At 39.7% G+C, this 17,646-nt stretch overlaps 1 protein-coding gene across 6 annotated transcripts in view; it reads left to right on the forward strand.

Annotated features, from left to right (window-relative positions):
- Positions 1 to 17,014: 17,014 nt before the first annotated feature.
- SPIDR (scaffold protein involved in DNA repair) overlaps positions 17,015 to 17,646 on the forward strand; it is a 563,099-nt gene continuing 562,467 nt past the window's right edge. For 5 of the 6 annotated variants that reach the window (XM_027596436.2, XM_027596446.2, XM_027596452.2 and 2 more), the window contains exon 1: positions 17,015 to 17,154. In XM_027596436.2, coding sequence (XP_027452237.1) covers positions 17,122 to 17,154 — 33 coding nt within the window. In that variant the 5' untranslated portion in view covers positions 17,015 to 17,121. The remainder of the gene's footprint in view (positions 17,155 to 17,646) is intronic. The other variant, XM_027596418.2, reaches the window with a different exon arrangement.

Raw genomic sequence — 17,646 nt, forward strand, 5'->3', positions numbered from 1 at the left:
CTGAACCTCGCCTCTGCCAAATTCTCTCCCTCTAACTATGCAGATTGTTTTCTTACTCCTTCTATCCCCTTCCTAGTTGTTCAAAATAGTTGAATATTGATCTAGTTGTATTCAAAGGACAAGGCAAGTTCCAGATCCCCCTACTACTACTCCACCATCTTGGAAACCCAGCACAAAAAGTTCTTATGTCTTAATGAAAGAAAGATGTTACTTTAGGGACACTTTAAACACAACATAGTTTCAGAGAGTTAAACAAATGCCTTTTCCCTTGTATTTATACACATAAGTTTAAAAACACTTACGGGGCACCTGGGTGGCTCAGTCAGTTTACATCTTAGTGAAAGACTATATATATAATCTTCATGAAAGGAAGATGTTCCTTGACAAGTGGTTTAAGCACAGTGATGGCACAAGGAGTTCAACAAATGGCTTTTAGTAGTCTTATTCACATAAGTTAAAAACACATATTCTAAGGAAAGGAAGATGTTCCTTGGAGTATGGTTAAAAACAGTGTAGTTTCAAGAGAATAAGCACAAAACCATTTCCTTGTGTTAAAACTACAGGTGTAAAATTACTGCTTAACTTTATGAGACTCTAATGTTACTTGAAGATGTTTTAAGTACATTATAGTTTCAAGGAATTAAATACAAGGCCAATTTCTAGGGCTTATACACATAAGTTTATGAACATATATGTGAAAAAGAAAGTTGTTACTTAAATGATGCTTTAAGCACAGAGTAGTTTCAAGGAGTTAAGCACATTTTTTCACTAATTTGTCTTCACAAAACGTTCAAAAGAAAAAAATACATTACTTGAAGGACACTTTGAGCAGAGAGTAATTTCAAGGAGGTAAACACATGGATTTTTCCTAGTTGTTCTACACGTTATATCACTTATATCACATTACAACACTATTTTAATGAAGGGAATAATGAAGGGACTTGACACATGCTTTAATGCACAGTGCAGTTTCAACTAGATTCTAAGGCTAGGACTTCCAGGACTGTGTTAAATAACACACAAAAGAATGAACCTGGACACTTTCTTATACCATACACAAAAATAAACTCCAAATGGATGGGAGCCCTAAATGTGAGGCAGGAATGCATCAAAATCCTAGAGGAGAACACAGGCAAGCAACTTCTTTGACCTAGGCCAGAGCTATTTCTTGTTAGACAAATCCTCGAGGCAAGGGAAACAAAGCAAAAATGAACTATTGGGACTTTATCAAGATAAAAAGCTTTTGCACAGCCAAGGAAACAGTCAATAAAACTAAAGGGCAATATATGCAATGGGTGAAGGTATTTTCAAATGACTTACCCAAGGGCTAGTATCCAAAACCTATAAAGAACTTATCAGACTCAACATTCAAAAACTAAAAACTCCAGTCAAGAAATAGGCAGAAAAAAGTCCAAGATGGCGGAGGAGTAGGAGACTTTAATTTCATCTGGTTCCAGGAATTCAGCTAGATAGCTATCAAATCATTCTGAATTTCTGCAAACTCAACCAGAGGTCTAAGAAAAGAATAGCTGCAACTCTACAAATAGAAGTGACTACTTTCTGCAAGGTAGGAGTTTAAAATGAATCCAAGGCAATATATGGAAAGATAGACCTTAGGGGGAGGGAACCTCCATCATCCACCTACCGGCAAGTGATATAACAGTGGAGCACAAAGTAGGAACTTTTAGAAGTCTGCTCTGGTGAGGGACATCACTCAGTCTGCTAAGTGGGGGTGGAACTCTAGCTGGGACAGTGTGGTCTCAGGATTCTTGGGTCACAGGAAGACTGGGGTGCCTGAGTGCGCCAGAGCTCCCAGGCATTGAAGCAGGGAAGCTGCTGCAAAGAGTGAGCCCAGGAGTGGGCTCTCAGCTCTGGATTACCATAAACCGTGAAATGCGGCACAGTCAGGTGACTGCTCTCTGAGCAAGGGCCCAAAAAGCAGCAGAACAGGCAAGACCCCCCCTTCCTCCCTGCCTGAGATAGAAATGCTCGGTCACAGGCCAGGTGAGCACAGAGTGTGGCCAGGGACCAAGGAAACAGGAGTGATTGACTGCTTTTCTCTGAGGGTTCACTGAGGAGTGGGGCCTCTAAGCTTTCCACTCCAGGGTGGGAGATTAGGAGGCCACCATTTTCATTCTCATCCTCTACAGTTCTGTGGAAAGCCTTCAGGGAACAAAAATCACGTAGAGCAAACTGGAGCAGATTACTTAGCATGGCCCCCTGGCAAGGGCGGCACAATTATGCCTGGGGCAAAGACACTTGAAAATCAACACAACAGGCCCCTCCCCCAGAATATCAGCAAGAACATCCAGCCAAGAGCAAGTTTACCCATCAGTGAGAACTACAAGACTCCAGTGCTAGGGGAATACAGCACATAGAATTCATGGCTTTTTCCCCATTATTCTTTAGTTTTTCAACTTTATTTTTTTTAACTTTTTCTTTACTTTTCAACCAATTTCTTACTTTATCAACTCCTTTTTAAAAATCTTTTTTAATTTTCATTTTTATGTTTACACTCTATCCCTTTATTGTATTTAATCTCATTTTTGTATATATGTAAGTTTTTCTTTCTTCACAATTTTGGAATGCAGTTTCTTGTAACAGACCAAAATACACCCAAAATCTAGTGTATGGCTCTGTTTTATTCACCTGTCTGATTATATTCAATTTTTTTGTTGTTCTTTTCTTTTTTTTCTTTGTCTTCTTCCCTTTTTTTGGTTGTTTTTTTCTCTAATTTAAATTCAATTAGCCAAGGTATAGTACATCATTAGTTTATGATATAATGTTCAATGATTCATTAGTTGCATATAACATCCAATGCTCATCACGTCATGTGCCCTCCTTAATAGCCATTACCTGGTTAGCCCATTCCCCACCTCCCTCCCTTCTGTACCATGTTTGTTTCTTGGAGTCCAAAGTCTCTCATGGTTTGTCTCCTTCTCTGATTTCTTCCCATTCAGTTTTCCCTCCCCTCCCCCATGGTCCTCTGCACTATTCCTTATATTCCACATATGAGTGAAACCATATAATTGTCTTTCTTTGATTGACTTATTTCACTTAGCATAATACCCTCCAGTTCCATCCATGTTGATGCAAATGGGAGGTATTCATCCTTTCTGATGGTTAATATTCCTTTGTATATATAAACCACATCTTCTTTACCCATTCATCTGTTGAAGGACACTTCAGCTTATTCCACAGTTTGGCTATGGTGGACATTGCTGCTGTGAACATTGAGGTGCATGTGCTCCTTCTTTTTACTACATCTGTGTCTTTGTGGTAAATACCCCAAATGTAAATATCATTACAGTTACATTCTATGCTTTCAAGGTATTTAATTTTATTTTTGTATATATAAGTTTTTCTTTCTTTACAATTTTGAGATGCAGTTTCCTCTAACAAAAAGACCAAAATACACTCAGGAGATAGTGTATTGCTCTATTCTGTTCACCTGTCTGTTTATATCCCTTCCTTTTTTGTTGTTCATTTTTTCCCCCCTTTTGTTATTTCTTGTCTTTTAATTTCCATTTTTACACTTATATTCTATCCTTTCATTGTATTTAACTTTATTTTTATATATATATGTTTTTCTTTCTTTACAATTTTCAATCTAGTTTTCTAAAACAACAGACCAAAATACACACAGAATCCAGTGTATTGCTCTATTCCGCTCACTTGTCTGATTATATTCTCTCTCTCTCTCTTTTTCTTTTCTGCAGTTTCAGGTCTTGTCTGATTTGTTTAGTGTACATTTCCCTGTGGTCATAGTTGCCATTTTAGTATTTTGTTCTTTCCTTCATCTATTCTTCTCTGGACAGAATGACAAGTCAGAAAAACTCACCTCAAAAAAGAGAACAATAGGGCGCCTGGGTGGCTCAGTTGGTTAAGCGACTGCCTTCAGCTCAGGTCATGATCCTGGAGTCCTGGGATCAAGTCCTGCATCAGGCTCCCTGCTCAGCAGGGAGTCTGCTTCTCCCTCTAACCCTCTGACGCTCTTCCCTCTCGTGCTCTCTATCTCTCATTCTCTCTCTCTCAAATAAATAAATAAAATCTTTAAAAAAATAGAGAACAATAGGCAGTACTGATTGCCAGGGACCTAGTCAGTATGGACATAAGTAAGATGTCGGAACTAGAGTTCAGAATAACAATTATAAAGATACTAGCCGGGCTTGAAAAAAGCATAGAAGACACTAGAGAATCCCTCTCTGGAGAAATAAAAGAACTAAAATCCAACAAGTTGAAATCAAAAAGGCTATTAGTGAGATGCAATAAAAAAATTGGAGGCTCTAACTGATAGGATAAATTAGGCAGAAAAGGGAATTAGTGATATAGAAGACCAAATGATGGAGAATAAGGAAGCTGAGAAAAAGAGAGATAAACAACTACTGGACCATGAGGGGAGAATTCGAGAGATAAGTCATACCATAAAGTGAAACAATATTAGAATAATTGGGATCCCAGAAGAAGGGGAAAAAGAGAGGGGCAGAAGGTGTATTGGAGCAAATTATAGCAGAGAACTTCCCTAATTTTGGGAAGGAAACAGGCATCAAAATCCAGGAGGCACAGAGAACCCCCCTCAATATCAGTAAAAATAGGTCAACAACCCAACATGTAACAGTAAACTTAAAAATTTCAGAGACAAAGAGAAAACCCTGAAAGCAGCTCAGGACAAGAGGTCGGTAACCTACAAGGGTAGAAACATTAGATTGGCATCAGACCTATCCACAGATACCGGGCAAGCAGAAAGGACAGGAATGATATATTCAGGGTGCTAAATGAGGAAAATATGCAGTCAAGAATACTTTATCCAGCTAGGATGTCATTCAAAATAGAAAGAAAGACAAAAACCTTCCAGGACAAACAAACTTAAAGAATTTGTGATCACCAAACCAACCCTACAAGAAATATTAAAAGGGATCCTCTAAGCAATCCTAAAGTAACATAAACCAGAAAGGAATGGAGACAATATAAAGTAACTGTCACTTTACAGGTAATAGGGGGCACTAAATTCATACCTTTTAATAGTTACTCTGAATGTAAATGGGCTAAATGCCCCAATCAAAACACACAAGGTATCAGATTTCAAAAAAAAACCAAGATACATCGATATGCTGTCAGCAAGAGACTCATTTTAGACCCAAAGACACCTCCAGACTTAAAGAGAGGGGATGGAAAGCCATTTATCATGCTAATGGACATCAAAAGAAAGCTGGATTGCAATCCTTTATCAGACACATTAGATTTTCAAACAAAGACTGTAATAAGAAATGAGGAAGGACACTATATCATAATAAAGGGTCTAACCAAGAAGATCTAAAAATTGTAAATATTTATGCCCCTAACAAGGGAGCAGCCAATTATATAAGCCTATTAATAACAAAATCAAAAAGAAACACCTCAATAATAATACAATAATACTAGGGGATTTTAACACCCTACTCGCTACAATGGACAGATCTTTTAAGCAGAAGATCAACAAGGAAACAAGGGCTTTGAATGACACACTGGACCAGATGGACTTCACAGATATATTCAGGACATTCTATCCTAAGGCAACAGAATACATATTCTTCTCAAGGGCACATGGAACATTCTCCAGAATAGATCACATACTGGGTCACAAATCAGATCTCAACCAGTACCAAAAGATTAAGATTATTCCCTACATATTTTCAGACCACAATGTTTTGAAACTGGAACTCAATCACAAGAGGAAATTTAGAAAGAACTCAAATATACAGAGGCTAAAGAGCATCCTACTAAAGAATGAATAGGTCAACCAGGAAATTAAAGAAATTAAAAAATTCATGAAAATGAAAACACAACCGTTCAAAACCTTTGGGATGCAGCAAAGGTGGTCCTAGAGTGAAGTATATAGCTATACAAGCCTTTCTCAAGAAACAAGAGAGGTCTCAAATACACAACCAAACCTTACACCTAAAGGAGCTGGAGAAAGAACAGCAAATAAAGCCTAAACCCAGCAGGAAAAGAGAAATAATTAAGATTAGAGCAGAAGTCAATGAAATAGAAACCAAAAGAACAGTAGAACAGATCAATGAAACTAGGAGCTAGTTCTTTGAAAGAATTAATAAGATTGATAAACCCCTGGCCAGACTTATCAAAAAGAAAAGAGAAAGAACCCACATACATAAAATCATGAATGAAAGAGGAGAGATCTCAACTAACACCAAAGAAATACAATTATAAGAACATATTATGAGCAACTATATGCCAACGAATTAGGCAATCTGGAAGAAATGGATGCACTCCTAGATATGTATAAACTACAAAAGTGAAACAGGAAGAATTAGAAAACCTGAACAGACCCATACCCAGGAAGGAAATTGAAGCAGTAATGAAAAATCTCCCAACAAACAAGAGCCCAGGGCCGGATGGCTTCCCAGGGGAATTCTTCCAAACACTTAAAATAGAATTAATACCTATTCTTCTGAAGCTGTTTCAAAAAAATAGAAATGGAAGGAAAATTTCCAAACTCTTTCTATGAGGCCAGCATTACCTTGATCCCAAAACCAGACAAAGATGAGAATTACCACCAAAAAGGAGAATTACAGACCAATATCCCTGATGAACATGGATGCAAAAATTCTCACCAAGATACTAGCTAATAGGATCCAACAGGACATTAAAAGGATTTTTCATCATGACCAAGTGGGATTTATTTCTGGGTTGCAAGGGTGTTTCAACATCCTCACTACATCAATAAAAGAAAGGACAAGAACCATAACGATCCTCTCAATAGATGCAGAAAAAAGCATTTGACAAATATAGCATCCTTTCTTGATTAAAACTCTTCAGAATATAGGGATAGAGGGAACATACCTCAATATCATAAAAACCATCTAGGAAAAGCCCACAGTGAATACCATTCTCAATGGGGAAAAACTGAGAGCATTTCCTTTAAGGTCAGAAACACGGCAGGGATGTCCACTCTCACCAGTGTTGTCCAACATAGTACTAGAAGTCCTAGCCTCAGCAATCAGACAGCAAAAGAAATAAAAGGCATCTGAATCAGCAAAGAAGTTAAACCCTCACTCTTTGCAGATGACATGATACTTTATGTGGAAAACCCAAAAAACTCCACCCCAAAATTGCTACAGTTCATATAGGAATTCAGCAACATGGCAGGATATAAAATCAGTGCACAGCAATCAGTTGCTTTTCTATACACTAACAATGAGACAGAAGAAAGAGAAATTAAGGAATTGATCCCATTTAGAATCATCCCCAAAACCATAAGATACCTAGGAATAAATCTAAGGAAAGAAGCAAAGGATGTGTACTCAGAAAAGTGTAGAACACTCATGAAAGTAATTGGGGACGACACAAAGAAATGGAAAAACATTCCATGTTCATGGATTGGAAGAAGAAATAATGTTAAAATGTCTATGCTACCTAGAGCAATCTATACATTCAATGCAATCCCTTTCATAATACCATCAACTTTTTTCACAGAGCTAGAACAAATAATCCCAAAATTTGTATGAAGCCACAAAAGACCCCAAATAGCCAAAGCAATGTTGAAAAAGAAAACCAAAGCTGGTGGCATCACGATTCTGGACTTCAAGCTCTATTACAAAACTATAATCATCAAGACAGCAAAGTACTGGCACAAAAACAGACACATAGATCAGTGGAACAGAATAGAGAGCCCAGAAATGGACCCTCAACTCTATAGTCAACTAATCTTTGACAAAGCAGGAAAGAATATCCAACGGAAAAAAGACAGTCTCTTCAATAAATGGTGCTGGGAAAATTGAACAGCCACATGCAGAAGAATGAAACTGGACCACTTTCTTACATCGTACACAAATGAATTTGAAATGGATGAAAGACCTAAATGTGAGACAGGAATCCATCAAAATCCTAGAGGAGCACACAGGCAGCTATCTCTTCGGCCACACTTGCTAGACATGTCACTGAAGCCTAGGGAAACAAAGGCAAAAAGGAACTATTGGGACTTCATCAAGATAAAAAGCTTTTGCACAGCAAAGAAACAGTCGACAAAACCAAAAGACAACTGACAGAATGGGAGAAGATATTTGCGAATGACATTTCAGATAAAGGGCTATTTTCCAAAATCTATAAATAACTTATCAACCTCAATGCTCAAAGAACAATTAATCCAATCAAGAAATGGGCAGAAGACATGAACATACATTTCTCCAAAGAAGACATACAGATGGCCAACAGACATATGAAAAAATGCTCAACACCCCTCGGCGTCAGGGAAATACAATCAAAACCACAATGAGATACCACCTTACACCAGTCAGAATGGCTAAAATTAACAAGTCACAAATGGCAGATGTTGGAAGGGATGGGGAGAAAGGGGAACCCTTTTACACTGTTGGTAGGAATGCAATCTGGTACAGCCACTTAAAAAAAAGAAAGAAAGAAAAAAGAAAACAGTATAGAGGTTCCTCAAAAAGTTGAAAAAAGTTACCCTATGACCCAGCAATTGCACTACTAGGTATTTACCCCAAAGACACAAAGGTAGGGATCTGAAGGGGCACCTGCACCCCAATGTTTATAGCAGCAATGGCCACAATAGTTAAACTATGGAAAGAGCCCAGATGTACATCAACAGATTAATGGATACAGAAGATGCGGCATATATATAAATATATAATGGAATATTATTCCACCATCAAAAAAAAAAAGAAATCTTGTCATTTGCAATGACATGGACGGAACTAGAGGGTATTATGCTGAGTCAAATAAGTCAATCAAAGAAAGACAATTCTCATATGATCCCACTCATATGTGGAATTTAGGAAACAAAACACAGGGTCAAAGGGGAAGAGAGGAAAAAATAATACAGGATGAAACCAGAGAGGGAGACAAACCGTAAAAGACTCTTAATCACAGGAAATAAACTGAGGGTTGCTGCAGGGGAGAGGGGTGTGGGGATTGGGTAACTTGGTGATAGCCATTAAGGAGGGCATGTGATGTAAGGAGCACTGGGTATTATATAAGACTGATTAATCACTGACCTCTACCTCTGAAACCAATAATACATTATATGTTAATTAATTGAATTTAAATGAAAAAAATACTCTTGAGGACTGAAAAAAAAAGATATAAATTCCAGTTATGAGATAAGCAAATACTAAAGATGTGTAATTTGAGAGGTTTCTTTTTTAAAGATTTATCTATTTATGAGAGAGAGAGAGGGAGGGAGGGGGAGGGACAGAGGGAGAGAGTCATCAAGCAGACTCCCCACTGAGCCCTAAACCTGATGTGGGGCTTGATCCCACAACCCACGAGATCATGACCTGAGGCAAAAGCAAGAGTCAGACGCTTAACTGACTGAGCCACCCACACACCCCTTGAAAGTTTTTTTGTTTTTTTTTTTAAGATTTTATTTATTTAGTTGAAAGAGAGATTGTGTGCATCCACATGAGTGGTGGAGGTTCAGGGGGAAAGGGAGAAGCAGACTTGGAGCCAAGCACATAGCCTAATGGGGGGCTGGATCACAGTACCTAAAGATCACAACCCCAGCCAAAATCAAGAGTCCAATGCTCAACTGACTAAACCACCTAGGCCCCCTCCCTTGAAAGTTTTTAAGATGGTAGATCCTAAGAGTTCTCACCACAAGGAATAAAAAAACAATTTTTTCTTTTTCTTTTTTTCTTTCATATCTTTATGAGATGATTGATATTAACTAAACTTACTGTGGTAATCATTTTAGAATATAAGTCAAATTAGTATGCTGTACACCTTAAGCTTATACAGTTCTGTATGTCACTTATGTCTCAATAAAACTGCAAAAAGAGATGCTAAAATAGATGATCTGAAGTAAATAATAAACTACAAAATAATAATAAAGAAATCTTAGGTAGATAATAGTAATAGCTAACAGCTTTTGAGAACTTACTATGTACCTGGTTATGTCCTAATGTAGGAGGTTAGACACTAATTTTCTTTTTTTTTTTATAAAGATTTTTATTTATTTATTTAACAGAGAGAGAGAGAGAGAGCACAAGTAGGCAGAGCGGCAGACAGAGGGAGAGGGAGAAGCAGGCTCTCTGCCGAGCAGGGAGCCCGATGCGGGACTCGATCCCAGGACCCCAGGATCATGACCTGAGCCGAAGGCAGCCGCTTAACCGACTGAGCCACCCAGGCGCCCCAGACACTAATTTTCATGTAAAGGGATTAATACAGTGCCTGCACACATACATTAGATATTATTATGATTATTGACATTATTGTTTTTTATGATTAAAAAAGAAGATTGAGGAGGACTTCTTTTCCTACCCTGAGTACATGCATATCCTAGTGAGTTGCTTTCAGATTACTACTGTGCAAGAACCTGTTAACCCCTAGCAACTGCATCTAGTCAAGTGGTTCTTAAAGTGGAGCATGTTTCAGAATCACTTGGAGGGCATGACAGAACAGATAGCCAGCCGCCACCCGTAAAATTTCTGATTTAGTCAGTCTAGGATGGGGCCCAAGAATTTGCATTTCTAACAATTCCCCAGATGATGCTGATGCTTAGTCCCTGACCAATTTTTTAAATAACTGTTTTATTGAGATATAATGCAAATACCCTAAAATTCAACCTTTAAAGTATACCATTCAGTGGTTTTCACTATATTTACAGTTATGCAACCATCATCACTCCAGAACATAGTATACATTTTTAATTTTTCAATCTATTTTTTGAATAAGTATATGTTCAGTTAAAAAATCAAAACAGTATTAAAAGGTAGAGATGTAGAAGTCTTATTTCTTTCATGCCAATCACCTGGTTCCTCTCTTCCATACAGAATAAAACTCCATATACAATAAGGTTTTTTCCAGTATGGAGGTTCCTCAAGAAGTTAAAAATAGCCCTACGACCCAGCAATTGCACTACTGGGTATTTACCCCAAAAATACAGATGTAATGAAAAGAATGCACCCCAATGTTCATAGCAGCAATGTCCACAATAGCCATACGAGGTGTCCTTCAACAGATGAATGGATAAAGAAGATGTGGTTCATATACACAATGGAATATTACTCAGCCATCAGAAAGGATAATACCTACCATGTGCATCCCCATGGATGGAACTGGAGGGTGTTATGCTAAGTGAAATCAATCAATCAATCAATCAAGAAAAATAATTGTCATACTATTTCACTCATATGTGAAATATAAGAAATAGCACAGAGGGCCATAGGGGAAGGGAGGGAAAACTGAATGGGAAGAAATCAAGAGAGGGAGACAAACCATGAGAGACTCTTGACTCTGGGAAACAAACTGAGGGCTGAGGAAGGGAGGGAGATGGGTGAATGGGGTAACTGCATGATGGGCATTAAGGAGGGCACGTGATCTGATGAGCATGGGGTGTTATATGCAACTAATGAATCACCGAACACTACATCAAAAACTAATGATGTACTATATGTTGGTTAATTGAATTTAAATAAAAATATTTTTAAAAGATTTTATCTAGTTATTTTGACACAGAGAGAGAGACAGTGAGAGAGGGAACACAAGCAGGGGGAGTGGGAGAGGGAGAAGCAGGCTTCCTGCTGAGCAGAGATCCCCATGCGGGGCTTGATCCCAGGACCCTGGGATCCTGACCTGAGCCGAAGGCAGACGCTCAATGACTGAGCCACCCAGGCGTCCCAGTAAAAATATTTTTTTAAAAAGGAAAGATGTTAGATGAAAAAAATATAATAAGGAAATGAAAAAATAAAATAAGGTTTTTTTCTTCTATATGTCTAGTGTATCTTCATGCAGACACAAGCAAATACAAATAATAAGTCTTTCCCTGATTTCATACCCTTAGAAAGGCAACATGCTATGAACTCTATTCTGCCCTTTGCTTTTTAAAATATATCCTAGGGATCATTGTGAAGGTGTACCACGGGTTATTTGATAGTCTCCTTTATGTAAATGAGTACTTTGGTTATTTCTAGTCTTTTACTGTTGCAAATAATACTGCAATAAATATCCTTATATACATATCATTTCGTATGTGTGCATGTATATCTGTAGAAATAATTCCTAGAAAGAGATTACTAGTTTAAAGCATAAATGCACTTGTAATTTTGAAAAATATGGCCAAATTCCCCTTGATAGGGGTGTTATGATTTTGTACTTCCATTAGCAGTTATGAGTATTATGCCTTTACCCTAATGTGTTTTATCAAATATTTAGATTTTAACCAATAGCTTCAGTGTGCAGTTTTAATTTGTATTTCTCACGAGGTGCCATATTTTTCATATATATAAAGGGTATTTGTGTCCCTTTTTCTGTGAACGCTTCATGTCTTTGCCCATGTTCTATTGGGTTGTTGGTCATTCTTTTCCTGATTTCAAGAGCAATTTATACTTTAGGGGAGTAGTTTTTTACATGAGAGGAGTGTCAAGTATTTTTCCTATTGGGTCATTTGTCTTTTACTTTATTTGTTGTAGTTTTTGCCATGCATAAATTAAGGCTTTTACACAGTTGAATTTATCAATCTTTTGTATCATGAGGAGTATATCAATCTTCTCGATCATGAATAGTGAATTTTGAGTCATAGTTAGAAACACCCCCCAAAGATTATAAATGAATTTTGATTATTATTTATTCTGATACCTTTATAGTTTCATTTTTCACATGCAAATCTTGGCTTCAGTTGCAGTCCACTGCATTCTTAACTACTAGGCTAGAAAATGATATAGACTAGTAGATTTCAAACATTTCTCCTTTATGTATATTTTTCTTTATATGAAGTCTCACCCTATTTTTAAGACAGAGGGAAGAAGAGCTGCCCTGGTGGTATAATAAGAGATCTGTTGTGATTGTTGCCCCCATCACAGACTCCAATGGCCCTTTTATGGAATCCTTAGGATCCTTGTAAGCAGAGTGAAAACCACACACAAAAAACCCCAGATATCTGCAAAACAAGAACTAGGCCAAAAAGTTTGATGATAAAAGAGTTAAAAGAAAAGTTTTTGCACTTGTTTTTATGTTTTGGCATCAAATATTTGTTGACAAGACAGATATTCAAAAATGCATTCCAGTACAGGCTTATCTTTCTTATGGATAATTCACTTTTGCTGAGCCTCTCTGTTCAACTGAAAATTCCTCATAATTATACTATTTTATGAATGGTAGAATGGAGAAAACATGGACCTTGGTGTCATACATGAGTTCTAATCCTAAACACTTTGTAGCTGTGAGACCTCAAACAAATTATTAGAAATAATTATTTAATAATTATTAGTTTATTCATTCATTCAAGCAAATATTTGAGTGCTTTGTATATGGAAGACATTGTGCTAAGTGCTGGGGATATAAAGGTCAAGAAGACAGAAATGGTACTACTTTACAGTGTGGAGGTGGAACCAGATGATAATTATAATTATTTAGATTATGATTATTATAACACCTTCAAAGAAGCGTAGGGTCCATAAAAATGAACAGGGAAGCTCAGCTTCGAGAGTTCAAAGAAACTAAGATCGAGTTCTGGTTTTTTTGTTTGTTTCTTTTTGTTTTTGTTTGTTTTTAGTTTTTAAAAATCTCAACTTAAAAATTTTTTTTAAAGATTTCACTTATTTATTTGACAGAGAGAGAGATAGCGAGGGCAGGAACACAAGCAGGGGGAGTGGGAAAGGGAGAAACAGGCTTCCTGCTGAGCAGGGAGTCTGACGCGGGGCTCGATCCTAGGACCCTGGGATCATGACCTGAGCTTAAGGCAGATGCTCAACTACTGAGCCACCCAGGCACCCCTCAACTTAAAATTTTAAAAATTATTTCAAATGTTTGAAAAGTAGAGGTAATAATATATTAAACCTCTATGTACCTATCTCCCAGGGTCAATAATTTTCAATAGCTGTGTATGAAGTGACATGGCAGAAGAAGGCCAGAGCCTTTCAGGCAAATGGAGTAGCAAATCCATAGACCCAGAGGCCCCAGGGTACATTTGGCAACTGAAAGGAAGACTAATATGGACAGCATAGACATCACTGGAATGTGTATATGGAGAATGGATTCTATGTATATGGTAGATGGGGGCAAGACTGTATTAGTGGATACTGGTTAGAAGCTACTGAGTAGTTTGGGCAAAAGAAATTAATGGCCTGGAATATGGTAGTGGCAGTGGAGAACGAGTGGATAGGTGAGAAATTTACAAATGGGAGGTGGGACAGGCTGGATTTTGATAAGAGAGACAAAAATGTTCATGAAAATCCCAGGTTTAAGCATGAGCTACTGGGTGGATGTCAGTGCCACTACTGAGATGGAGAATTATCATTTTTGGGGAGAAGAAAAATTTAGGTTGAAACGTTTCTCAGACATTCAGGTGGCAATGACAGGCAGGTAGTGTTAAGGGGCTATAGCCAAGCAGCATGGAGAGTTCTGATTGTAGATATAAAATTGAGAGTCAAAGCAGAGATGCAATAAGATGGTCAAACTGTGTTATAAGGCCTAATTGAGGCAACAATGGCAAATGTATAGGGAAAATGGATAAATTGAAGAAGACCAAACTCCACTTCCACTATACTTTTGAGGGTACAATGGAGAATTCTTTTCTCTTCCCCAGGCTGACACTTTCTCAACTTGCTTAAATCATCATTTTAGTTTTTTCTACAACAGATGCTTTTATTACAGAATATTCCTACCTAGTTAGACTTCGTGATCTAATTCAGTTTCTACTCAGTCTCAGCTCCTCTTCCTCTTGTGTTTTGCTTTATATTTACTTCTCAAAGTGCTGAGACACTTGTGGGATCTAAGAAATGGTGGTTACCTCTACTTCCCAAAGTGAGTTACAGGACCAGCATCAACAATATTGATGTGAAAATGTTGGGGTTTGGGAGCAAACGGTCAAGAAAGAATTCTTGATATGTCTTTGGTGCAAAAAGATAGTTTTATTAAAGCATAGGAACAGGACATGTGGGCAGAAAGAGCTGCGCTGGGGTTGTGAGGTATGGCTGATTATATACTTTCAAGTTGGGAGAGAGTTAGGGATAGTGTAAGTCTCTCAGGAATTTGGAAGCAAGGTTTCCAGGACCTAGAGAGGCTAGCTGTTGTTAGGAAAAGGTCATTTACTATACTATCCAGTAAAACCTTAGTCATGAGACCCTTTAGATGTGTGTCGTGGGCGATATGCTTGGAGGATGATTGCTAACATATACCTTGGGGGGTGGATCGAGATAAAGGAAGTTTCCAAAGGAATTTTTAGGTTAAAGGAGACTCCCATCCAAGTACTAACTAGGCCCGACCCTGCTTAGCTTCCGAGATCAGACGAGATCGGGTGCGTTCGGGGTGGTATGGCCTTAGGATCCTGAAGGTCAGGCTAATGTTAAGCTAAGATTGCCTTTTGCCTCTATCTAGCAAAGTATTAACATCGAGGCAGCTATACTCCTGTCTGTCTCAAGTACTTGTCAATGGCTGTACGTTGGAAGGCAGTTTAATTTTTTTTTCTATGTCTTTTACATTTGTTCTCCCCATCAAATAACTTTTGGGAACTTGTCAGAAATACAAGTTCTCTGGCACCACCTTAGACCTACAGAATCCGAAATTAGTCATCCCTGTTATTGCAAATCCTCTTGGGGATTTTAATGTTTCCTAAATTTGAGAATTTCTGCTCTGGATACCTAACCTACCCCCACTTCAATAGATGGGGAAAGAACACTCCTTTCTTTTGGTTTCAGCAGTTAGGACCATTCCTTAAGTATTGCTTGTCGAATCTGTAGCCTACTTCAAAGTTTTTTTGTTTGTTTTTTGTTTTAAGTAGGCTCCACACTGGGAGCCTTGGGGTTTGAACTCACCACCCTGAGATCAAGACCTGAGCTGAGATCAAGAGTTGGAGGCTTAACTGACAGCCACTGTCATGAGCATGTTATGAAGGCACACACACGAGCTGTCTTTTCACAGCTTTATTCAATGATAAAGCAAAGTTAAATCACAATTATAAAGCACGTTCAGGATTCCAAACTCAATGATATTTCACCATGTGATTGATTATACTTGGCTTCTTACACAGCACACAGAGCAGGGCATAAGACAAACCACACAACAAACAAGATAATGGAAAGGTGTAGGAAGTTAATGAACCAAACGCTAAGTTAGTCTGTGGGCACTGTAGTTGAGATAGGGCCTCTGTCTGGTGTGGTCAGCTCTCAGCACTTACTGCTTATTATGTTCAAGCAGTGAAGGATCTTGGTTCTGTGTGGAGATTAATCCCGCTGAGCCTTGGGCGGCAGTTGCCTTTTTGAAGTGGTCAGACATAGGGACTTCTGGGTGGCTCAGTTGGTTAAGCGTCTGCCTTCGTATCAGGTCATGATTCCAGGGTCCTGGGATGAGTCCCACATCAGGCTCCCTGCTCAGCAGGGAGACTGCTTCTCCCTCTCCCTCTGCCTGCCGCTCTCCCTGTGTTCTCTATCTCTCTGTGTGTCAAATAAATAAATAAAATCTTAAAAAAATGAAGTGGTCAGACAAAGAGGGGACAGGTCTGAAAAATCTGACAGTTTGCTGCCAAAATCCTCCCCTTTTTAAAGGGTTTAATAGGTCTTGGGCCCCCAGAGGCTTCCTTTGGTTCTGCTCATAATCAGTTCTGGGTGTCAGCTCACCACTGGTCCAAGTGATAACTCTAGACCCACCCAGGGGCCCCTCGAGTTTTTATTTAAGGTCAGTTGTTGCTTGACAAAACAGACCACCTAAGAACTTTATTTGAAAAACACTTGGAGTCTAATCTCCCCCCCAAGAACCCGCCCAGCAGCTGCCCAACTAGGAACTCCATGGGCAGCAATGCAGCCCTCCCAGAGGTCACTCCACAGAATCCCAAGCCTCAGCGGTAAGTGCCCTGAGCAGCGTACTCACAGAGGTAGTGAATACGGACGACTCCGGGCACAACCCAGCCATATTAAGTCTGTGCAGCCGAGTGGTTGAGAAGCCCCGCCCTACACCCGAGCGTCCTCCAATCGCAACGCACGCGTGGCGCAAAGGGCCGAGAGGGCAGGGCGCCCGGAGAAGCCCCGCCCGCTGCCCGAGCACCCGCCAATTGCAGCGCGCAATATGGCGCGCCCTGAGCGTTCGGAGGCGCGCAGCCTTCAGGCGCCTTGAGCTGGAGGCGTGCGTTTGGGGGACCTGAGCGCGTGGGCGGAGGCGGTGTGCCTGGAGATGCCCCGCAGAGGTAGCTCTAGTGGCCGGAAGGTAAGTAAGTTCTGGGCTGGGAACCCGCGTCCGGCCAAGCGCGCGGTCTCTGCGCTGTCTCTGCTGGTCGCCCTGGAGCGCCCCCCCACCCCCGCGCGCCATTGTGTCCCCACTCCCCTTTATTCCCCATGGGCCGGGCAAACGGGGCTCAAGGACCGCGTGGCTGGCCTCAGGCTGGTAGGGGTGAGAGGTGGGCGCTGTGTAGACGGTGATCTTAGGCTAGGCTGCGGCAGGTTCCGTGGGTGAGCATGGCTAGAACCCGCGTCGCGGTTTGCCTCTTCTGAGGTCGGCCTTTTGTACAGGTGTGCGTATTGAGCCCTCCGCGGGCCGTCGGTGTCGAGCCTTTCCCGTGGGATGGGAGGGCCGGGAGAAAAACCACTGGAGGCTTGGAGGGGAGAGCCACTACTCTGGGAAAGGCGAGAGGGCGCAGCCGGAGAGGTGATAGAAGTGAGCAACAGGAGTTGAATCTGGAACTAGCGTGTGAGATATATT

The sequence above is a fragment of the Zalophus californianus genome, chromosome 4 (assembly GCF_009762305.2).
Source record: "Zalophus californianus isolate mZalCal1 chromosome 4, mZalCal1.pri.v2, whole genome shotgun sequence".
NCBI classification, from domain to species: Eukaryota; Metazoa; Chordata; class Mammalia; order Carnivora; family Otariidae; genus Zalophus; species Zalophus californianus.